The 23,950-nt window shown below is 46.1% G+C and overlaps 1 protein-coding gene across 5 annotated transcripts in view; it reads left to right on the forward strand.

Annotated features, from left to right (window-relative positions):
• Nucleotides 1-23,950, forward strand: part of RALGPS1 (Ral GEF with PH domain and SH3 binding motif 1) — an 85,175-nt gene that overhangs the window by 54,147 nt on the left and 7,078 nt on the right. Inside the window, exons 8-14 of one of the 5 annotated variants that reach the window (XM_032232462.1) lie at nt 12,045-12,171; nt 14,263-14,414; nt 16,035-16,086; nt 18,212-18,292; nt 22,524-22,629; nt 23,529-23,621; nt 23,730-23,835. In XM_032232462.1, coding sequence (XP_032088353.1) covers nt 12,045-12,171; nt 14,263-14,414; nt 16,035-16,086; nt 18,212-18,292; nt 22,524-22,629; nt 23,529-23,621; nt 23,730-23,835 — 717 coding nt within the window. Of the gene's footprint in view, nt 1-12,044; nt 12,172-14,262; nt 14,415-16,034; nt 16,087-18,211; nt 18,293-22,523; nt 22,643-23,528; nt 23,622-23,729; nt 23,836-23,950 lie in introns of those variants that run through there. The other 4 variants (XM_032232464.1, XM_032232463.1, XM_032232465.1 and 1 more) reach the window with 4 other exon arrangements.

The following is a 23,950-nucleotide window of genomic DNA, read 5'->3' on the forward strand; positions in this document are numbered from 1 at the left end:
TCTTTTGCAATTCGCCATCCTGGTTTCTCTCTACCAAACCATCATAATGTCGGCTTGGCCTCATGGATGGATGGAGGGTTGGGCGGCTTCCATTGGTGTTTAGAACAAGACCTCAAGAAAACGGCAGATGATAGATAGATATAGTTTTAGATAGATAGATAGATAGATAGATAGATAGATAGATAGATAGATAGATAGATAGATAGATAGATAGATAGATAGATAGATAGATAGATAGATAGATAGATAGATGGATGATTATATAGATAGATGGATGGATGGATGGATGGATGGATGGATGGATGGATACTGTAGATAGATAGTTACTGTATATAGTTACTGTAGATAGTTACGATAGATGGATGGATGGATGGATGGATGGATGGATGGATGGATGGATGGATGGATAGATGGATAGAGTGAGATTGATAGATACTGTAGATGGTTAGTTACTGTAGATAGGTACGATGGATGGATGGATGGATAGATGGATAGATGGATAGAGTGAGTTATTGATAGATACTGTAGATGGTTAGTTACTGTAGATAGTTACGATAGATGGATGGATGGATGGATGGATGGATACTGTAGATAGATAGTTACTGTATATAGTTACTGTAGATAGATAGATAGATAGATAGATAGATAGATAGATAGATAGATAGATAGATAGATAGATGATAGATTGATTGATTGATTGATTAGATAGATAGATAGATAGATACTGTAGAAATAGATAGATACTGTAGAGATAGATAGATAGATAGATAGATAGATAGATAGATAGATAGATAGATAGATAGATACTGTAGAGATAGATAGATACTGTAGATGGATGGATGGATGGATGGATGGATGGATGGATGGATAGATGGATACTGTAGATAGATAGTTACTGTATATAGTTACTGTAGATACATAGGTAAGTAGGTAGGTAGGTAGGTAGATTGATTGATTGATTGATTATAGATAGATTATAGATAGATTATAGATAGATAGACAGACAGACAGACAGACACTTGATGGATGGATGGATGGATTGATTTATATATTCTGAAAAAAACACGTTTCCTGATTCCAATATGTTTAAAATTGTATTCTTTGACGAAGAACAAGACCTTCCAAATCCACAGTTAGAAAAACAGAGCTTCTGCCAATGGGCTTATCATCTTTAAAATGACGCAACAGGAAAAAGGGGATAAGGAAAGAGGAGAAAAACCAGCAAGCTCTTAGCCACCTCGGTTTGAAAATTCCGGGCAGTCAGAATAACATACTCAACCAGAAACATTTGGCACCGATGTGAGTTTCGGTAGCCAAGCCTACCTCCTTCCCTGGACCACTGACCACGCCGGAATAATTCTGGGTGGCATCCCTTCAAGAGCCTCTTTGTTCAGCTGATTTTCCACCCTGCGAGCCACTAAGCTGGCCTCGCTGCTTTTTTAACTGCTGATACGGTAAAAAAGCATAATCCGAGGCCTTGAAAGTCGGTTCTCTCGCTCACCGGTCTGCGTGGGGCGCAAACTATTACCCAGGTTATGCAAAATGAACCGATCCATGCCACTGGCATTCCAGCAAATGTCCAAGGGATGCTTTTTCCGGAAGCCGCCTGGACAGCTGTCCCATGAAAAATCAGCACTGGCTTGACCCACTGGTCTAAATTTAGCCATGACAACATTGATATCATCGTTAGCTTCTTCCATCCATCTCATCGAGCAAAAGTTAATCCAGTGGTAGTCAACCTGGTCCCTACCGCCCACTAGTGGGCGTTTCAGCTTTCATGGTGGGCGGTAGGGGTTTGCTGTAACTCTGCTTTATAAATTTTATAAGGTAAAGTTACTTCCCTACTTTATAAATCACCATTACTGTGGAACCGGTGGGCGGTTAAAATTTTTTATTACTAACAGAGATACAAAAGTGGGCGGTAGGTATAAAAAGGTTGACTACCCCTGAGTTAATCAATAGTCTAAATATGGGGGAGATACAGTTGGTGGAGTTGGGTTTATTTATTTGTTTGTTTGTCAAACATATACAAGGTAACAGGTATAACTATGAGCATAAACATGAACAAAGGAAGTAAATACAGATAAATGGGGACAGTGGGACAGGGACGGAAGGCACACTGGTGCCCTTCTGCATGCCAATTAAACACCTCTTAGGAATGGGGTGAGGTCCACTGTGGACAGTTTAAGGTTAAGGTTACCACGGGTGTGTGTGTGAGGAAGTAACAACGGAGTCAGGTAGAGCATTCCAGGCGTTGATCACTCTGTGGCTGAAGTCGTATCTTCTGCAATCGAGTTTGGAGCGGTTTACTTTAAGTTTGTATCTATTGTTTGCCCGTGTGTTATTGCGGTTGAAGATGAAGAAGTCATTGACAGGTAGGACGTTGTAGCAGACAATTTTGTGTACTACGCTTAGGTCAGATCTTAATTCTGGTTTGTCCAAGCCCAAAATATCAAGCCTGGTGGTGTAAGGGATTCTGTTGTGAGCAGAAGAGTGGAGGACTCTTCTCGTGAAATGCCTCTCGATTTATATTACCAGTAGAATACACCTGAAGGTATTTGTTTCTGGCCAACGATGAAGCCAAAAAGGTGGCATCAAAAAGGGGCCTGTAGACATTTTCACAGTCCTCTTTTTGACTCCTGCAGTGTTACAGGTCCTCCATGGAAGGCAGGATGGTAGCCATTGTTTTATCTGCAGTTCTGATTCTCCTCTGAAGTCCGTGTCTGCCTTGTTGGGTTGCAGAGCCAAACCAGACGGTTATGGAGGTGCAGATTTTGCTCTCCTGTGCAGCCCCCTGGGCCACGTTGGAGCAAACCTGTGGTTTGTCAACGAACGCTCCATAAATCAGTCCAAATGAAGATAGGCGTTTGTTTTTCCCCAAGCAGCACCGAATTGGTTGAGATTTCCTTTCGCCCACTAACGATCGGTAGAAGTTAGATACCTTGGAGGTCATTTAGAGCCCCCGAAGTTGAAAGGCCAGAAGAGGAAGAACTATGTGGACCTTATTTAAACTATTTCATCCACTCACATTTTCCATTCAGTCGCCTGGGACGAAGGAAGCCATCTGGGCTCGCTCTCAGAAATGCCCAGGGTGGATTTTCTAGCCAAGAGACGGTTGTTTGGGAACACATGACTTCCATCGTGCTTTCTTTCCCCCCCTGGAAAAAAAAAAATATATATTTCACATCCTAATTTAAACCAGAGCAGAAATTGTCTAAGATCTTATCCCCTTTTCGGTCTAGGAGAGAGAGTGAGAGGCAGCTAACTATCGACTTAAATTTCAGCTTGGCATCGCGCAAGAACTGAAGCGGCGAGCTTGCATCGGCGCATCAGCGTAATTCTTGTTGATGTTTGGGAAGAGGAAAAATAAGCACATGAAAATTAGCCTAAAGGAGAGGTCACCTCGGGTCTTGTGAGCGGAATTCTTGGTAGGGGATTGCAAACCTCTACAGAATATGCCAGCCAGTTTCCCACATCTGGTGAATCCCCAAAACGATCATCAAACCAAGCCCGTTGGTGCCCATCTCTATGTGACATAACCTCAAGGTAGCTTAAAACAAGTGCTACATTCATTTAGTGCATCCTCCTCGTTCTCCTCCTCTTCCTCGTCTGTGCTGGAAAGGAGTGGGGTTTGTGGAGAGGAGGAGGAGAACTGATGGGTCCCTGGTGCTCTGAGTTTAGTTGTTGTTTTTGCAGGCGTTTCATTACCAAACCAGGTAGTGTCATCAATGCTGGAAAAGAATGGGGTTTCGGGGGGGGGGGGAGAGGAGGAAGAGGAGCATTGATGGGTCCTTGGTGTTCTTTGAGCTTGGCTGTTTCCTTGCAGACGTTTCATTGCTGAACTTGGTAACGTCGTCAGTGCTGGAAACGGAGTGGGAATTGTGGAATGGAGGAAGGAGAAAAGGAGGAGTAAGAGGAGGATACAAAATGTATTCTGGATGGTAGGATTTGCATCAGTTTGGCAGCCAATGGAATATTCATAAGCACATTTTCGATAATAATAATAACTGCTCCATCACAGAAGGCTTTTAAGAAGAGATGGGACAATCATTTGTTCGGAATGGTATCGGGTCTTCTGCTTGAGCTGGAGGTTGGACTAGAAGACCTCCAAGGTCCCTACAACTCAGTGACTCTGTATCCTGTTAACGTTTTTCCCAAGGTACAGGAAGGGCTGCAGCCATAAATAGATTCTTTTGTTTCCTAGTGTTGTGGCCTGCCAGTGGCCAGCAGAGCTGGCTGCAGAGCTGGACAATGAGGAGGTTGGGGAGGAACATGGGCCAGTCCTGGGGGCCAAGAGAAGCTCAGGCGAGGCCTCTGCATCGGAGGCATAGAGGGAGCTAGACAGCAGTGAGGCAGAGGAGCAGCTGGAGCCTGTTCCCAGTGTGTGCATGCGCAGAGCTGCCAGAAGGCAAGAACAACTCAGAAATCAGGGTAGACTTGGAGAAAGGCCACAAGTAGACGGTGAATGGCCCCTCCCATAGGACATAAAAGAGGAGCGAAAGGGGAGTGGAGTTTGCAGGAGACAATTCGTTCCTTCGGTCGTTTCAAGAGTGGAAAGTTTTGTTTGTGACTATAAGAGACTCTGTGCCAAGTTTTGCCTTGCCCTGTCATTTGGAAACTAGTTATCTGGCAGCTCTCCAAGCGAGATAAGGTTCGTGTTGATGAATATTCCTCTGAAAGACTGTTTGCTAAACCTTGCGGACTTTGAATGGAAGGAATTCACAAGTCATGTAAATAAAAGAGGGTTTGCTGGGACCAAGACTCTGCTTCTTGGGTCAGAACATCTGGTTCTCTGGGGCGAAACAGTGTGACACCCCATCACACAGTTTAGTCCCCATCAACATGACCAGGGAAAGCACTTTCCCATCATCGCTCGGTGAATGTTGACTATCCAATTCTTCTCGTTGGAGAGTTGAGTGGATGCCATGAGCTGGACGTCGGCCTAGTCAAACCTGGTATGTCTGACTCTGGAATTAGAGCTAAAGTTGAAACTCAGAAGGACCTGGTTTGTGTTGTTATTGTTGTTTTGCCTATGCTTTGTTTTTCAAGGATTAGGAAAGAGCCCTTGGCCAGTTGGGGTATTTACTACACTGATGATGTAAGCTGGATGGAACTTCCTTAACTTTTTACCAAAAGGAAAGCATCCTTTTTTTTTTCCACGTAAACAATTAGCCTGACATTTAACTATGGCGTTTACTTTAGAGGTAGCCATGGTTACTGACAAATAGCTTTGTTTCTGGGATTTCGAGTTGCCAATTGTTGACGGCTAGGCAGAATTGTCTCACTGGCTCTCAACTTCCTTGATGGCTTCTTCTCAACTCATCCTCAGGGAGGCCATACCAGAATTCCCAAAGCACATTATCTTCTCCTATTCCAGGACGTCATTGAATAATGAACGGCCTTAGTCATTCCGTCTGATTTCCTAATTCTGCCCCTCATAGGGGTCAAAAGCTTCTATGTTGACTTATTTAACTAAGGAGGGAAGCAACCTAGAACTAAGGAGAAATTTCCTGACAGTGAGAACAATTAATCAGTGGAACAGCTTGCCTCCAGAAGTTGTGAATGCTCCAACACTGGAGGTTTTTAAGAAGATGTTGGATATCCATTTATCTGAAGTGCTGTAGGGTTTTCTGTCTAGACAGGGGGTTGGACTAGAAGTCCTCCAAGGTCCCTTTCAACTCCATTATTCTCTGCAGACATAAATGGTTGTGAAATGAAACAGTTACATCATTCTCCATAAATGAATCAGCTCCCACTTCTCATCTCTAAGTCTTTTGGTAATAAACTGTTTCATTCCGAAGTAATTTTTGATCTCTCTGAGCTTGGTGGTCTTCTTGTAGACGTTCTAGCCATCAGTGCTAGAAGGGAATGGGCCTTGTGAACTAGAGGAGAAGGAAGACAGAGGGAGGGTAAGGAAGAAAAGGACAACTTTGAGATTCTTGGTGCCGTCTGAGATTGGCTGTCTTCTTGTGGACATTTCATGGCCCAACTAGGTAACATCATCAATGCTAGAAGGGTGTGCGTTTTGCTATCTGTTTATACACAAGTGGCTTGCCCTGCTAGTGTTGGTTGTGGTATTGAGTTCTTTGTGGTATTGTTTCCTGCTTGATTGTTGGTCTAGTTCTAGTATCATAGTTACTGTATATAGTTACTGTAGATAGATAGATAGATAGATAGATAGATAGATAGATAGATAGATAGATAGATAGATAGATAGATAGATAGATATAGATAGATTAGATTGATAGATAGATAGATAGATAGATAGATAGATAGATAGATAGATATAAGTGGGTGGATGGATGGATGGACGGACGGACAGACAGACAGACAGACAGACACTGTGGATGGATGGATGGATGGATGGATGGATGGATGGATGGAATTATATATTCTGAAAAAAACACGTTTCCTGATTAAAATATGTTTAAAATTGTATTCTTTGACAGACTAGTATGAATCCTGGAGTTAATCTCTGTTTAGCAATTTTCTTGTCACCTCCCATCTCGTTTTATTAGGGGGGGAAAAAAAAACCTACTGAATTTCTACTTCTCACTCTTGTTGTTCTACGAAAGAATTGCATAAGTTACTCTTTCTTTCAGGCCCGTGAATGATTATTTCACGGGGAAATTATGCATAGGAAAATAACCAGAAAGAATCCTCTGGGATAGCAACGCTCGTGGTCAGCTTTTTCCAAATGTTCCTGCCACAATTTTTTTTTTTAAGTGCAGTCATCAGCGTTTCTGGGTTTAGTCCCCCCCCCAATAGAAACCCTTCATAACCACGTTTTACCATCATTTTCACGTTGACGTCAGCGCCGTCCTGACAGTGACACAGTGGGCTAACCAAAAGCAAGCTGCCTTTTTTTTCCTCCCCTGTATATAAAAAAATAATAATTGAAAAATCATGTGTTCATGATTAATGAATCACGTCCCCTAGAAAAAAAACTACCATATTTTTCAGACTATAAGACGCACCGGTGTATAAGACGCACCAAGATTTCGAAGAGGTACGGAAGGTAAAAAACTTTTTTGTCCCCCCCCCCCCCCCCGGCCCCCAGGAGCACTCTGCAGGTTTCAGCAGGGCTGGGGGAAGGCAAAAACGCCACCGTTTCTTGCGGAAAACAGGCAGAAAACGGGCCATTTTTCACAAAAACGGAGGCGTTCTTGCCTTCCCCTAGTCCTGCTGAAGCCTGCAGAACGCTGCGGGAGGCTGGGGGAAGGCAAAAATCTCTCTGTTTTTCTCCTGTTTTTCGCAAAAATGGGATGAGGGACCAGGGCTTCGGAAGACCAGAAATGGCTGTATTCGATGTATAAGACACACCAACATTTCAACACTCTTTTAGGGGGGGTGTACATCTTATACTCCAAAAAATACGGTATTCCTGGTTTATACAATGCATTCTCCCCCCCCCCCCCCCCAAATCTCTGTTTAAACGAAATGGTTCCCGGAACAATTGACATACAATGTGTAACACCACCACCACCACCACCACCACCACCCCAAAAAAAAGACCGCTGGGGAATGACAGACTTTTGAGACAAAAGAGGCAGGATGAGAGAATAAAAGAAAATATAATCCCCATTGTTTAAGGACAGGACATCCTATGATGAGCAAGGAGGGGGGGGAGATGTTTAAGGAGTCAGGATCCTGTTAAAAGTTCATCTTTCAGTGAAGCTACCCGCCTCGTCTCCAGAATCATCCGATGACAGTTGAAGGAAGGAATCAAAGTAGTTGAGACTTCGATTGCCCTCCGATCTTAGCTTGATGTAGAGACTGAGTCTTTAGTAACCTCGGAGATTTTATTTCTCCCCCTGATAAGTCTTTGGCTTGGAAGAGGGTGGTCCTTGGTGCTCTCTGAGCTTGCTTGTTTTCTCGCAGGCGTTTCATTACCCAGCTAGGGAACATCATCAGTGCTAGGAGGAGGTGGAGGACTGCGGGGTCCTTGGTGCTCTCTGAGCTTGCTTGTTTTCTCGCAGGCGTTTCATTACCCAGCTAGGGAACATCATCAGTGCTAGGAGGAGGAGGAGGACTGCAGGGTCCTTGATGCTCTCTGAGCTTGCTTGTTTTCATGCAGACGTTTCATTGCCCAACTAGATAACATCATCAGTGCTAGAAGGGGGGGGAGAACTGTGGGGTTGTATAAAGCAGTCCTCGACTTACGACCATAATGGAGTTTTTGTCTACCTATCAAGTCCTTCCCAAGGACCAGGGAGAGGCAGATGTGAAAGTGTTAAAGGTTTTCATCACTAAAATGTAAGCTGTTCCGAGCAAAGCTGCCTTCTGCAATTGACCAAAGGGAATTTTGTCAATGCCACAAGATCCAAGTAATATTATTATGGTTGGTCGCAGAGTCAGCCAGATGTTCAGTCTGGATTTGGCATTTTTGTCTACCTATCAAGTCCTTCCCAAGGACCAGGGAGAGGCAGATGTGAAAGCGTTAAAGGTTTTCATCACTAAAATGTAAGCTGTTCCGAGCAAAGCTGCCTTCTGCAATTGACCAAAGGGAATTTTGTCAATGCCACAAGATCCAAGTAATATTATTATGGTTGGTCGCAGAGTCAGCCAGATGTTCAGTCTGGATTTGGCATTTTTGTCTACCTATCAAGTCCTTCCCAAGGACCAGGGAGAGGCAGATGTGAAAGCGTTAAAGGTTTTCATCACTAAAATGTAAGCTGTTCCGAGCAAAGCTGCCTTCTGCAATTGACCAAAGGGAATTTTGTCAATGCCACAAGATCCAAGTAATATTATTATGGTTGGTCGCAGAGTCAGCCAGATGTTCAGTCTGGATTTGGCATTTTTGTCTACCTATCAAGTCCTTCCCAAGGACCAGGGAGAGGCAGATGTGAAAGCGTTAAAGGTTTTCATCACTAAAATGTACGCTGTTCTGAGCAAAGCTGCCTTCTGCAATTGACTGATGGGAATTTTGTCAATGCCGGTGGTGTCAGTTCTTAATGTTATCAATTATTTATCGTTCCAGTGTTTTATTGGCTTTTAATGCTTGTAAGCCGCCTAGAGTCGCCTCTAGGCGAGATGGGCAGGAAGCAAATCTGATCCATAAATAAATTAAATAAGTCAAAATTAAGACCAGGCCCTTCTCCTAAGAGGAAACAAACACCCGCAAGAACCCGAGGAGCCAAGTGAGTTTTCGTCAGTATTTCCAAGTTGGCAGATCGTTGCTGGAGCCAAGCCAAGTCCAGGGCATTTCAAACACAGCGGGAAACACGAAGTCTAATTGTGAGGAATTTAGATCAAACTGCATTTTGAAGTCTTCTGCCTATAGAGACAGCTGCGCCCGTTGAGTGAAAGGTTCAGCGCCTTGGCCCTGGAATAAGTTGGCTTTAGCAAGGATCATCTTCAGCGGAAGATTGAAAACAAACTCCCCACTAAATAAATATTTAAAATCTTCCATCTCTTCAAGCTGGACGCCATTAATTTTCTAATTGCAAAGGCAATTAAACACGCCGTTTGGTAAATAGAACCACCCTTACTTCGTTGCAGTTTGTTTCCTTTGTAAAAAAATATATAAGAATATTGCTAAGTATCCATCAACAGCTGGATTATGTCAGGGAGTCTTCTGATCTAGGCCTCCAGAGAGCGTGAAGCAACCTCCTTGTCCCAACAAAAACCCCTTTTATTCATTGACTGTGAATTCTGCTCCTTCACATCCAGCAAAGTCTTTCGAGGGAGGATTTACGGTCACAGACCTTATCTGACTTGGAGAGCTGCCAAACTTGGCAAAACTTGGCAAGGAGTCTCGGAGAGTCACGAACCAATGAAGCGAACTCATTGTCTCCTGCAAACTCCACTCCACATCTCTCCCTCTTTCTCCTTTACTCTCTCTCCTTTCCTCTTTCTCTGTCTCTCTCCCTCCCTTCCTGTCCCTCCTCCCTTCCGCCCTTCTTCTCCTTTCCTCTCTCTCCTTTCCTCTGTCTCTCTGCCACCCTTCCTGTCCCTCCCACCCTCTCTCTCCCTCCCTCTCTCTGCTTTCCTCTCTCTGCCTCTCTCACTTCCTTCCTGGCCCTCCCTCTCTCTCCTTTCCTCTCTCTCTGCCTCCCTTCCTGTCCCTCCCTCCCTCTCTTTCCCTCCTTCTCCCTCCCTCTCCTTTCCTCTCTCTCTGTCTCTCTCCCTCCCTTCCTGTCGCTCCCTCCCTCCCTCTTTCTCCTTTCCTCTCCTTTCCTCTGTCGCTCTGCCTCCCTTCCTGTCCCTCCCACCCTCTCTCTCCCTCCCTCTCCCTCCCTCTCTCTCCTTTCCTCTCTCTCCTTTCCTCTCTGCCTCTCTCCCTTTCTTCCTGCCCCTCCCTCTCTCTCCTTTCCTCTCTCTCTGCCTCCCTTCCTGCCCCTCCCTCTCTTTCCCTCCCTCTCTCTCCTTTCCTCTCCCTCCCTCTCTCTCCTTTCCTCTCTCTGTCTCTCTCCCTTCTTTCCTGTCCCTCCCTCTCTCGCTCCTTTCCTCTCTTTCTGCCTCCCTTCCTGTTCTTCCCTCTCTTTCCCTCCCTCTCTCTCCCTCCCTTTCTCTCCTTTCCTCTCTCTGTCTCTCCCCCCCTCTCACACAAACACACACACACACACACACACACGTGTAATATATAAATGCAGCAATTGTTGGTTCCGCGTGGCCTTTAGGAGGTCAACAAAGAATGCAATAACGTTATTTTCCGTCTATGCTCCAGGGTGCATGTTGGCTACAAGCGTGTAGCTGATTGGCCCTGAAACCACCTTCCAATTTCCAGAATTGTCATCTGTCTGGCTCAAATGTAAAACCTCCCCTCGTTTCCCCCACCCCACTTCACAGGCGCTGATGCAGTGAATTCTTGACCAGCCAGTGGTCTGGCAAATAAACTCAAAGCACATTTTTCTTCTTTTGACATCGATGGTCACACCTGAAACCTTGCTCTCTCTGGCTTTGGCATTGCACATTGGGGGGGGGGAGTAGGTTGTTGCTATCAAAGTGCAGCGTTCAAGATCGCCAGATGTTTCACTTAATTAAAGAGATTACGGAGCTAACGCTGGAGGTGTTAGCACTCTTTGTGCAAAATGGTGTAAAGTTTCCTGCTTGGGACACAGTGGCTCAGTGGCTAAGACGCTGTGCTTGTCGATCAGAAAAGTCGGCGGTTCGAATCCCTAGCGCCGCGTAACGGAGTGAGCTCCCATTCCTTGTCACAGCTTCTGCCAACCTAGCAGTTCGAAAGCACGTAAAAAAATGCAAGTAGACAAATAGGAACCACCTTTGGTGGGAAGGGAGCAGCGTTCCGTGCACCTTCGGCGTTGAGTCATGCCAGCCACATGACCACGGAGACATCTTCGGACAGCGCTGGCTCTTCGGCTTTGAAACGGAGATGAGCACTGCCCCCTAGAGTCAGGAACGATTAGCACAGATGTGCAAGGGGAACCTTTACCTTTAGGTTATTGCCACCAACGTGATATGTAATGCAGCGTTCAAAATCGCCGGATCGTTTCCATTTATTAAAGAGATTATGGAGCTGACCCTGGAGATTTGTGCTTTTTTTAAAAAGAAGAGTTTGCACAAATCTGTGCAAAAATGGTGTAAAGTTTCCTGCTGGAGTAGGGGGTTGAACTGGAAGACCTCCAAGGTCCCTTCCGACTCTTGTTAGTTATTTCAGGAATAAGAGATGGCATTAACTCTGGTGGGCTGGAAGCAGTCTTTGAGAGCACTCGGGCCAATTGCAAAACTCTTGGTCCACTTTTGAACTCAGGCCTTCTTCCAGCTTAAATAGTTAAAGCCAACAACTTTATTGTCTTTGTTACAAGAATCCTACCAGGCTGCTTGCCTTCCCTGGGAACAGCCCAATACCTTCCCCACCCATCCTTCGGGTGGTCAGTTTTTTCTGCCTTTGGCAGCGACGCGATGACTCCAGGCTAGTTCCCTGCTTGATGCCGCCTTCACGTTTCCCAACCCTGCCCTCTTTCTCCCCTCTGTCTCTTGTCTTCCTTCCCCCGCCAGAAAACGTCCCAGCTTTCCCGAGAGCAAAGCTCCCCTTAGCAATGGGCTTCCTAGCTTAGCATTAATTGGTGTCTGTTTTGTAGGTCCGTCCGAAGTGTCGGCAGCTGTGAGGTTCAGCAGGAGGCCCACCTGTCCAGATGCCTCGGTAGCGGCCAACTTGCACACCCCTCCTGTACCACGACACAGGAAGAGCCACAGCCTCGGAAACAAGTGGGTGTTGCAGAATGCACTGAAACATGCAGCTTAGCTAGAGTTTTTTTGTTTTTTTTTTAAGGCAGCCATTGGAAACTTGCTGCAGCCAGCCGCCTCTTTCTTAGGAAGCCGTCTCCATTTCTCTACAGGCAGTCCTCGACGTGCAACAGTCCCATTTTAGTGACCGTTCAGACTTAACGACGGCACTGAAAAAACGTGACTGACTTTTCCCCACGGTTATAACCTTTGTTATAAGGGACGCTCGGTGGCTAAAACGCTGAGATTGTCGATCAGAAAGGTCGGCAGTTGGGCAGTTCGAATCCCTAGCGCCGCCTAACGGAGGGAGCTCCCGTCACTCGTCCCAGCTTCTGCCAACCTAGCAGTTGGAAAGCACGTAAAAAATGCAAGTAGATAAATAGGAGCCACTTTTGGTGGGAAGGGAACAGCGTTCCGTGCGCCTTCGGGCGTTGAATCATGCCGGCCACATGACCACGGAGACGTCTTCGGACAGCGCTGGCTCTTCGGCTTTGAAACGGAGATGAGCACCGCCCCCTAGACTCAGGAACGACTAGCGCAGATGTGCGAGGGGAACCTTTACCTTTTAACCTTTGTAGCGTCCCCGTGATCAGACGATTGGCTCATACTTGCAATCGTTGCCATGCCCCATGTCCCTTTTGCGTCTTCCGACCCGCAAAATCAACGGGGGAAGCCAGGTTCACTTAGCAACAGTGACTTGCTTACCCCACCGTGACAAGGAAGGTCGTGAAATGGGGGCGTAACTCACTCAGCAAAAGTCTCAACGTAGCGGCCGAAATTTAGGGGCTCAATCGCGGTCGTAAGAACGAGGACTGCCTGTAGTTGCTTTGCAAGGATTCTGGTTCCTTAGTAACACATTGGTCTTAGAATTCCCACTTTGGTGGAAATTCTTGTGGAAGTTCTGTGATGGTGCCACATTTTCCCCAGTGAAAGTTAGCAGATTCCAGAAAGAATTTTTAATTTTAATCTTCTTTACCACACAAGTCAAGGATGGTTCTTCCTATCTTATGGGTGCCAAATTGGCCTAAAGGAAATCAACCTTTCGGTTAGGAATTTGCGCGTTCAGCTTAGTGTTAGAAGCAGGAAGACACATTGCTTTTCCAGCATTTAACCAGTGGAGCGGCTTGCCACTAGAAGTTGTGGGTGCTTCATCCCTGGGAGTTTTTAAGAAGAGACTGGACATGCATAGAATGTCCTACTTGAGCAGGGGGCTGGACTAGAAGTCCTCCCAGGTCCCTTCCAACTCTATCCTGATGGATATCATTGCGAATTCCTATTAACCCAGGGATGAATTCACCATTGCGGAGTCTCGCAATGTGCATCTCTGGCAAAGCAGCCTTTGTAGAAGTGTTAGAAGAAGAAGAAAGAACTTCCATTCCTGGAGGTTTTGAAGAAGAGGTGGCACCACCAGAATGGTACGCAGGTCTCTTGCCTGAGCTGCCGGTTGGACTAGAGGACCTCTGAGGTCCCTTCTGTTACTCTGTGACGTCAAAGTGTCTAGATTTCACTAACATCTGCTTTTTTTAAAAAAAGAAAGAAAGCCAATTTGGGGAGGTGGATCATTAGACTGAAGTTCTGAGAAGATGACAGGAGAACCCATCCGGCTGTCTTTGTCCTAAGCCAGTGATGGCGAACTTTTTAGGCACTTGAGTTCCCAAACTGCAAGCGTGCGCTGGCTAGCTGGTCTTCTGGAAGCCCAAAGACCAGCTGGCTGGCGCATGGATGCCTGGTTTTTGGCCATTTTTCGATCCGTTTTTTTAACCAAAAATGGCCTGAAAAGTGCTCCCCAAAACGGCCGAGTTTTTGGCCATTTTTCGGGCCATTTTTAAGCTGTTTTCCGGTGCCCCAGTGCCCATGAACACCCGCTGGCTGGTGCACTGGAAACCAGAAGAGGAGCTGTCACAAGTTCGCCATCACAGGCCTAAGGACTTCCCGACCCTTAAGAATCCCCGTAGTCCAGGCAGGCAAAATCTGAGCATGAACGGCTGTTTACCAGATGACCTAAGAAAATGTTGCCTCTTTTTTTCCCCCCTCTTTCTTTCTTTTTTCTTTCTTTTTTCCCCCCTTTTCCAGTATGATGTGTCAATTCAGTGTAGTAGAAAGTAAAAGCGCCACCTTTCCAACAGAGAAACAGCGCCACCTGCTGGATGACAGTGTCTTAGAATCTCACAGCCCTGTCAGGAACCATCCGCTAAATTCCATTTTCACCAATGGCATTTCTCTAGGTGAGTATTCGTAGTAGCTTCGGCCAACCCATCTTCTAGACCACCAACTGGGGGTCCGTGGACCACTGGGGGGTCCACGAGAAAAGTTTGGTGGTCTGCAGAAAAATGATTTGCATTTTTTATATGGCACTAAATCCAGGGTCCTCAAACTTCGGCCCCTGGGATGGATACGTGCAATGAACGCTTGTGTTGCTGCAGAGAGTCTCCCCTTTCGGGGTCTTTTTGTGGGGGTCGGAGGGGGGCAGAAATTCTGACTTGGGGTCTCCTTTAGCCTCCTGGTGGGGGGCTTTGGGAGAAGGCTGGAGGAAAGGGCTGCTGGTGGTGAAGAGCCGGAGGGCCTCGTTCCAGTGGGACGGCATCATGGCCTGAAACTGGCTGACCATTTCAGCCCGCTGAGCCTCCAGGCACCGGCGCCTGGCCTTGCACTCCCGCGGTTCTTCCCTCTGCTTGGAAAGCCCATGCTTCTAGTCCTCAGTGAGGTGCTTCTGCTGAGCCTCCGTCTGGGTCAGATCCAATTTGAACTGAGCTGTTTTGCCAACACTTTCTGGTGGTATATTTGGTCTACTGTAGCATGAATTTCTACCCGTGATTACCATTCAACAGCCCAAATGTGGAAATATGCTATCATTCCATATCATCTAGTCAATCGACCCACCAATCAATCAATCCCAAATGGCAGTTCCATGGGCACCACATCAACATTTAGATTACCGGTAATTTAGCCTTCTTCAGCAGGGAGGGTTGCTAACTGTGGCTACCATTTGAACAATACTCCTAAGCAATAGACAAAATCTAAATTACTTCATTTGGGGAAGAAAAGAAAAGAAAAAAACCCATTTCATCATTAAAGACTCAACGTTTAAAAATTCCCTTCCGGTGAATTTAATGGGATTGCATTGATGTGTTTGTGTGTGTGTGTGTGTACATGGAGGTTGTGTTGTTTTTTTAACTGAAACCCAGATGTAGTTGCATTAAACTGCAAATGTATTTCGCAAAACTTGGCCAGGAGTCACGAACCAATGAAGCGAACTAATGGTCTCCTGCAAACTCCATTCTCCTTTGGCTCCTCTTTTACTTCCTCTGGGAGGGGCCATTCACCGTCCACCTGTGGCCTTCCTCCCAAGTCGACCCCTGTTCTTTAGCTCTTCCCTTCGTCTGGCAACTCTGCGCATGCGCACACTGGGAACAGGCTCCAGCTGTTCTTCTGCCTCACTGATGTCTGACTCTGAAGGGAGCTGATAACTGTCAGACGGCCGTGGCCTCCTCTCTGCCTCCGACACAGAGCCCTCATCACAGCCTTCCCCAGAGTCCAGGACTGGCCCATCTTCCTCCCCAATCTCCTCACTATTCGAATCTGCTTCCAGCTCTACTGGCGGGCCACAACTAGAGCAATTGCCCCCCCCCCCAATGCAACACAGCGGAAATAAGGAAAGCTTTAGTGCTACCTTAAAATATTTCTACATGTAGAAAACTGCAAATCTTTTGTGGCTTGGAATTTCAACAGTATCAAATCTTTTGGCTTCTGTAAGGAACATGACAGGCCTGTCTTGAATGATGATGATGATTATCGCCCCCCCCCCCTTTCCCCTGCTTTAAAATATTTTCCCCTTTGTTTTGCAGAAAGCAGTGAAAGTTCAGAATTCAGCGAAGAGCCGTCATCTGGACTGGAGAGGTGAGCTTCTCTTTAATGGTGAATGGGTGATGGGACCTGGTTGCATTTTTATCGAAGTCTCGGATAATCTGAATTTACCCGAATTCAGATCGTGGGGGTCAGGCAAAGAAATGGGAAGAAAATGCTCTCCCTTCTGAGCATTTTCTTTGTCTGGGGTTGTGAACGTAGGGTGAATCTTGCAAAGGTTTCTTGTGTGCCCTCTGCTAGATTCCCCAGTGGCGTCAAGCTTTAGAATAAATTAGCCAATAATCCAGCGTTGCCTGGGTATTTATTTATAGGGGAGAAAATGTCTGGACCAAACTTAATTTCTAATGTTGGATTTTTTCCCCCTTACCAAAGGGAGCCCCCCTTGTGGAGTACTGTGAAGCCATCACCGTGGCAGCTCCACTGTGCAGTACAGTAGAAGCCATTAAAAGGCACAACAGGCTGCATCTTAACAGAACACACACACACCCCGAGGGGAGTTAGGGGTGTCTTACCCCCACAGTATTTGTCTCCAGAGAATAAGTCATCTTCGTACCAAGTTTGGTTGAAATTGCTCGAGGCGTTCCAGAGTTACGCTGGAACAAACACACACACAGCCATTTTTATATAGATAAATATTTCCACGCTTGCTTTAACCAGAGCGCACAATTTCTCATTTGCTCGTAATATTTGATCATTGTCGATTCGGGAACCCACAATCTTACTCGTGTTTCCTTCTCCACCTGTATCTGGGCTCCAGATGAGCCCCCTTTGAGTGGATCTAGATTTGTTTCTTATACCAGAGTCTCTTTTTTCTGCTTTCTTAAAATCTTTGACTTCTTAGGAAGGAGTGACAGGCCCGCGTTTGATTTTGTTTTTTTAAAAAATTAAAATATCGAAGTTGTGCCCAAGTACCTTTTGAAATCTGAAGACAGGAACGCCAGTTTCCTAGAGATTTGCAACTAACGTACTGGATTTTCACTTCAGGAGAATGAATGGAAATTGAGATATCTCCCTAGATTGTTTTATTCGGCAAGGAATCAGAGACCAACATTTGGGATGCTAAGTTTGACTGGCCTGCCTGAGATTGGAGGAGAGCTTTTTATATGTTTACATTGTAGTTACAAATCTAGGTTCTCTCGGTTTTCAATTCGGGATTATTGAATTATATTTCCACAAGAAGTGTATATACGTGGGGGCATAACATATCTTGCCACGTACATCCCGTAGTGCATTCAAATGTTCAAATCTCAAATCCCATCGTGCATTTGATATTCAGGCCTTGTGGTAAAGTGTTGCCCAAGCAGTTACTATTTTGAACTCAACGACTCTCAGCTGAAGAGGGAATTTGGTTAAAACACATGGCTTGGTTAGCGTGTATTCTCCGAATCCAAGGGTGGGCGGAGAAGAATAATATTAAGGAAGGGTATCCTTGGTGGATCAGAATCTTGAATTTCTTTGAAGAGAGGAACCTGGTTTGTCTACGATCAAGGCCATGGTTGAATTCTGGTTGATTCAGCTATAATAAAGCCACGCGTTGCTTTCAATGGGAGGTTCGTTCTTCGCTCAGAATTGTTCTTCTGATGTTTTTGGTGTCTTTGTTTAGAATATAGAATAACAGAGTGGGAAGGGACCTTGGAGGTCTTCTAGTCCAACCCCCTGCCTAGGCAAGAAACCCTACACCACTTCAGACAAATGCTTATCCAACCTCTTCTTAAAAACTTCCAGTGTTGGAGCATTCGCAACTTCTGGAGGCAACTTCTGTTCCATGGGTTAATTGTTTCCTGGATATTTTTCTCCACTTGGAACTCGACCTGACTGGGCAGATTTTCTTCCTACCCCTCCCACCCACCCCAAAAAAGCTCTCTTATTCCCAAGCAGCTCTTCCAAATCCTTGTGAAGCTTAGAAGTAAGAAAGTCACCAAGGAACAGCTCCTACAATTTCCTCCCTTTCTTAGCGGACCTCTGATTCCAATTCCGACTCAACGCTCATCTTACGTAGTTTACACATTAGGTGCAAAAACCGTGAGGACGTAAGACGTGATTCCATTGTGTTCGGCGCGCCTTTTCTTGTGTGTTTAATTTTTTGGGGAGGGGGCGGGGAGGTTGCCTCGCGTTTTGCCTGCTAACCAAAGAACTTAACGTGTGAATTCGTAAACAGGGGACGGCTGTATGCCACGCTGGGGCCTAACTGGCGGGTGCCAATTCGGAATTCACCCAGAAGCCGGAGCTGTGTCTACAGGTACAATTAGGTGGTGGGTCTCTCTCTCTTTTTCTCTCTCTCTGGCCAATGGGGCCAAATCTTATTTTCCACCCTCTCTTTTTCCCCTTGCTAATTCAGACCTTATTTTCAAAAGCATTGTCATTTTTGTTTCCCCATCTGCGCAGAGACTTTCTTCTCATGTTAGCAGGGAGGGTTATGCCAAGAGGTGGGTTTTTTTCCCCCATCCTTATTTTTACTCAGTGCAGTGGCTCAGTGGTTAAGATGCTGAGCTTGTCGATCAGAAAAGATCGGCAGTTTGGGTGGTTCGAATCCCCAGCGCCGCGTAACGGAGGGAGCTCCCGTGACTTGTCCCAGCTTCTGCCAACCTAGCAGTTCGAAAGCAGGTAAAAAATGCAAGTAGAAAAATAGGGACCACTTTTGGTGGGAAGGGAACAGCGTTCCATGCTCCTTCGGTGTTGAGTCATGCCGGCCACATGACCATGGAGACGTCTTCGGACAGCGTTGGCTCTTCGGCTTTGAAATGGAGATGAGCAGCGCCCCCTAGAGTCGGGAACAACTAGCATATATGTGCGAGGGGAACCTTTACCTTATGCTTTTTACCTCCACACATCCAGAGAAATAGGATTGCCCATGTTTATGTGCCATGTTGCATATAACATGTGGAATAGATCTCTTTTATCATATTGGGACAGTCACGAGGCATGGAAAATAAAGTATAGAATTGGCAGATTTAATCACATTTAATGCCCTGTGGGTTTTACTAGTGGCTTCTTAAGCAGACGCTTTGAAAAGTTGCTTTACAGGTCCGAAGAAGTTACACATGGGCATCTATCTAAAAATCGGAGCTATCTAAATTACGCATAAACTCTCACACTTGCAGAGAGTTTAAGCTTCATCTAGATAGCCTTATCTTTACCTTTTAGATAAGTTTAGTTGTCTTGGAGTTACAATGAACTCGACTCGGCCTCAGGTTGCTCCTTCTCGTATGCTAAATCGGATCAATCTGTGATTTACGATTTAGCGACACCAGTGATCCCTGGGGGGGGGGGGGAACCGTGATGCATTTCGTTCAGCAAAAAAAAAAAAAAACGGATCTAAAATGCCTCCGCAAAGCACGCAAATCACTTCACCCAACAGGAAAGCGAAATAGCTTGGGTTTTTTTTCCCCTCGGACTTGATTGAAGCAAGGCGGTGCCTTACTTAAATGCTTCCCCAAATTGGAACGGTTGAGAAAAACGTATATCTGACTTCAGAACCAAAAGGGCAGAGAAGGAAACAGAAAAGGCCAGCAGTGTTTGTCATCATCCTAGTCAGTTTGTTTGAGGTTAGCCAAAAGAAAACATTGGTTCTTCACAGTGCCTAGTCTTTTCCTCCTCCTCCTCTTCATCATCATCATCATCATCATCTTGGTTTAATTCTTTTGCTGAACTCAGCTTTTGGCAAGGCTTTGGAGATTTCTCCAGCAGTTGAAGCCGTGACATTCGTGAGGGAGAAAACGTTTCCCGCTTTTGAGCCGAGGTGGCGCAGTGGTTAGAATGCAGTACTGCAGGCCACTTCAGCTGACTGTTAGCTGCAGTTTGGTGGTTCAAATCTCACCGGCTCAAGGTTGACTCAGCCTTCCATCCTTCCGAGGTGGGTGAAATGAGGAGCCAGACTGTGGGGGCAATATGCTGACTCTGTAAATCGCTTAGAGAGGGCTGAAAGCCCTATGAAGCGGTATATAAGTCTAACTGCTATCGCTATTGCTAAAAGGATCCCTCTCTCTCGTCCATTTTCCATTCCAGTCCTTATTTTGTCTGCCTTTCGTTCATTCTCTTTTATCTTTTGAATAAATATTTTCAAACACCTTTTACCATTTTTTTATATTCCTCGCCTTGGCTAGTACACTAAAAAAAAATACATTTTTTTTAACTAATACGCCCTCATATATGCTGTCAATTGTCTCTTGGTTAATAGCAGAGGTGGGTTCCTACCGGTTCGCACCAGTTCGGTAGAACCGGTTCGTCAAATCTACCGAATCGGTTAGAAGAGGTTCCACCAGTGGATCCAGAAAGCAGGCCACACCTAAAGAAGAGGTTCCAAAAAATTTTGAAACCCACCACTGGTTAATAGGCAGTTCCTATTGGGAAAATGAGGGACGCAGTGGCTCAGTGGCTAAGATGCTGAACTTCTCGATCAGAAAGGTCGGCAGTTCGGCGGTTCGAATCCCTAGTGCCACGTAATGGAGTGAGCTCCCGTTACTTGTCTCAGCTTCTGCCAACCTAGCAGTTCGAAAGCACGTTAAAAAATGCAAGTAGAAAATAGGAACCACCTTTGGTGGGAAGGGAACAGCGTTCCGTGCGCCTTCGGCATTGAGTCGTGCCGGCCGCATGACCACGGAGATGTCTTCGGACAGCGCTGGCTCTTCAGCTTCGAAACGGAGATGGGCACCGTTCCCTAGAGTCGGGAATGACTAGCGCAGATGTGCAATGGGAACCTTTCTCTTTATTGGGAAAATACCACTCCGTCACCATTGAGTGTTTGTATATATTTAATAACAGTTGCATTTGCTCATTAAACCTTCTACTTGGCAAGGTGGGAAAAATTAGGATCTGTTTGGTTTCACAGCGAAGAAAAGCTGTATTTTAAGTCCCTCTTTTGTCATCCTTTGCTTATTGAACTAAAGTACTTCTGGAAGAGAATATTTGCACCTCAGGTTGAACGGTGGCGTCCCGAGTGCTCTCTGAACTTTCTTGCAGACATTTCACGACCCAACTAGGTAACGTCATCAGTATTAATAGGGTTTGCCGATAGGAGGAGAAATGGGATCCTTGGTGCTCTCTGAAATTTGTCGCTTGCTTGCAGACGTTTCATTACCCTACTAGGCAACATCACCAGGAAACAAACAGATCCAAATACCTTCTCAACAACCTTCTCCAAGATTAGCCCAACAATGTAGAAGTCAACCATACCCCAATCAAGGAACTACCAACTCAGAGAAACAAGCGAGTATATAAACCAGTGGTAATCAACCTGGTCCCTACCGCCCACTTGTGGACGTTCCAGCTTTCATGGTGGCGGTAGGGGTTTTGTCCGATACTGAAGCACTTTCCTTTTTTTTCAATTTAATTGACTTTTCATTCATAGCATTATTTTGCGACCCTACCAGGATCGGGAGGCCCTTCAGACAGTCACTCACGCCCTTGTGACCTCAAGACTGGATTGTTGTAATGCGCTCTACATGGGGCTGCCCTTGAAGAGTGTTCGAAGACTTCAGTTAGTCCAGAATGCAGCCGCGCGAGCGATTGTGGGTGCACCCAGGTACACCCACATCACACCTATCCTCCGTGAGCTGCACTGGCTACCCATTAGTCTCCGAATCCGCTTCAAGGTGCTGGTCGCTACCTATAAAGCCCTACATGGCATCGGACCTGGGTACCTGAGAGACCGCCTCCTGCCGATTACCTCCCATAGACCGATCAGATCTCACAGGTTAGGTCTCCTCCGGATTCCATCTGCCAGCCAATGTCGGCTGGCGACCCCCTGGGGGAGAGCCTTCTCTGTTGCAGCTCCAGCCCTCTGGAATGATCTCCCTGTCGAGATCCGGACTCTTACGACCCTCCCGGCTTTCCGCAAAGCCACCAAGTCCTGGCTGCTCCAGCAGGCCGGGGGGGCTGTGAAACATCCAGCCCCGCGGAAATTGTGAATGTTGTGGTTTTGTTTTAAAGTGTTGTCTTTGTCTAGTCTTCCCCCTTCCCTAGTCTATTGTGAGCCGCCCGGAGTCCTTCGGGAGTGGGCGGCATACAAGACAAATAAATAAATAAATATTTAAAAATGTTCATTAGGTTTTCATAAAATCACCATTACTGTGGAACTGGTGGGCGGTTAGAAAATTTTACTACTAACAGAGATACAAAAGTGGGCGGTAGGTATAAAAAGGTTGACTACCCCTGATATAAACCAAGATCAAACCCCCACTGTCTTCTAGCACTGATGATGTTATCTAGTTGGGTAATGAAATGTCTGCAAGGAAACCACCCAGCTCAGAGAGCACCAAGGACCCCACAGGCACTAAAATACCAAGTTGTATATTACAAAGGGAGTTCCTAAAATATGGAAGATGAAGAAGAGAACTTTGAAGGTCCAGCTTAGGAGAAGACAGGTTGTAAGAGCCCAGGGCTCCATCCATGTCGATTTTGGATGCTGTTGTAAAGTAAGAATCGTCATATTTTTGCTGCTCCTACAAACCTTGTACCTCTCTCTGGTTCAGCCCAGCAGGTGCCTGCAGTTGCAGATCAGGGGCTTCCATGGGTGTGGTGACTATGGAAGGCCCCCTGAGAAGAAAGACGTTGCTGAAGGAAGGCCGGAAGCCTACGGTAACCACGTCAAGTATGCTTTGAGCTTGGATGGCCCTGTTGTGGCCTGCCAGTGGCCAGCAGAGCTGGACAGTGAGGAGGTTGGGGAGGAACCTGGGCCAGTCCTGGAGTCTGGGGAAGGCTCTGATGAGGCCTCTGTGTCGGAGGCAGAGAGGGGGCCAGGGCCGTCTGACAGTTATCAGCTGTCTTTAGAGTCAGGCATCAGTGAGGCAGAAGAACAGCTGGAGCCTGTTCCCAGTGTGTGCATGCGCAGAGTTGCCAGACAAAGGGAACAGCTAAAAAAAAATAGGGGTCGACACTTGAGAGTAAAGTCACAGGGTAGGTGAATGGCCCCTCCCATAGGACATAAAAGAGGAGCGAAATTGGAGGGGCTTTTGCAGGAAACAATTCATTCGTTCGGTCGTTAGATTCGTCTCAGGAGTGTGAAGATCTGTCCGTGAATCTCAGAGACTCTGTGCCGAGTCTTTTCTTGCACAGCATCTCATTTGGGAAATATTGACATGGCAGCTTTCCAAGCTAGATGAGGTCTGTGGTCATAAATACTCCTTTGAAAGACTGTTTGCCAGGCCTTTGCCTGAATGTGCATGAGAGGAATTCACATTAGTTTAATAAAAGGGGTTTTGTCGGGACCAGGACTCTGCCTCCTGCTTTGGGGGGAAGCCTCAGTCAGAACAACCGTCATAGATATGTCAATCAGTTGGCAAGCATCTGAATTTCCTATCATATGACTTGGGGGAGGGGAGGTTTGTAGTGGCCGTAAGTGTATAAAAATGGTCATAACTCTCTTTTTCCAGTATCGTCCTAACTTCAAATGGACACTAAACAAACAAAAGGGGAGGATTTTTGTAAAGGGGGGAAAGCTTTGGCTTTTACAATTCAGTTTCTTTCTTTTCCCCCAGCTGTCTTCCTGGACCAGATACTGGATTACTCTCTCGGGATCCACTCTGATCTATTTCGGAGCCAAGTCCTTGAGGGGCAGTGAGAGGAAGCACGTAAGCAAAACGGGGCAGCCCCCTCCAGAGGGGAATCCCCACTTCCTGGAAGGGATGGTAGCCAGAGCCATTTCAACCCTGTTTTTATTTGACTTTCTGTTTTTGCAGTATAAATCAACTCCCGGAAAGAAAGTTTCTATCGTGGGCTGGATGGTAGCCCTTCCCGATGACCCTGAACACCCTGATATTTTTCAGCTGAACAACCCAGATAAAGGTAAGCGCTTTTAGTGGGACTTTAGATCGGCAGTCATCAACTCGGGGAAGTTGCTCTCGGGGAATCCAGAGCAAATAATTGGGAAAATACAAGGAAGTCCTCAACTGGTGGGTCC

The sequence above is a fragment of the Thamnophis elegans genome, chromosome 16 (assembly GCF_009769535.1).
Source record: "Thamnophis elegans isolate rThaEle1 chromosome 16, rThaEle1.pri, whole genome shotgun sequence".
In the NCBI taxonomy this organism is placed as follows: domain Eukaryota; kingdom Metazoa; phylum Chordata; class Lepidosauria; order Squamata; family Colubridae; genus Thamnophis; species Thamnophis elegans.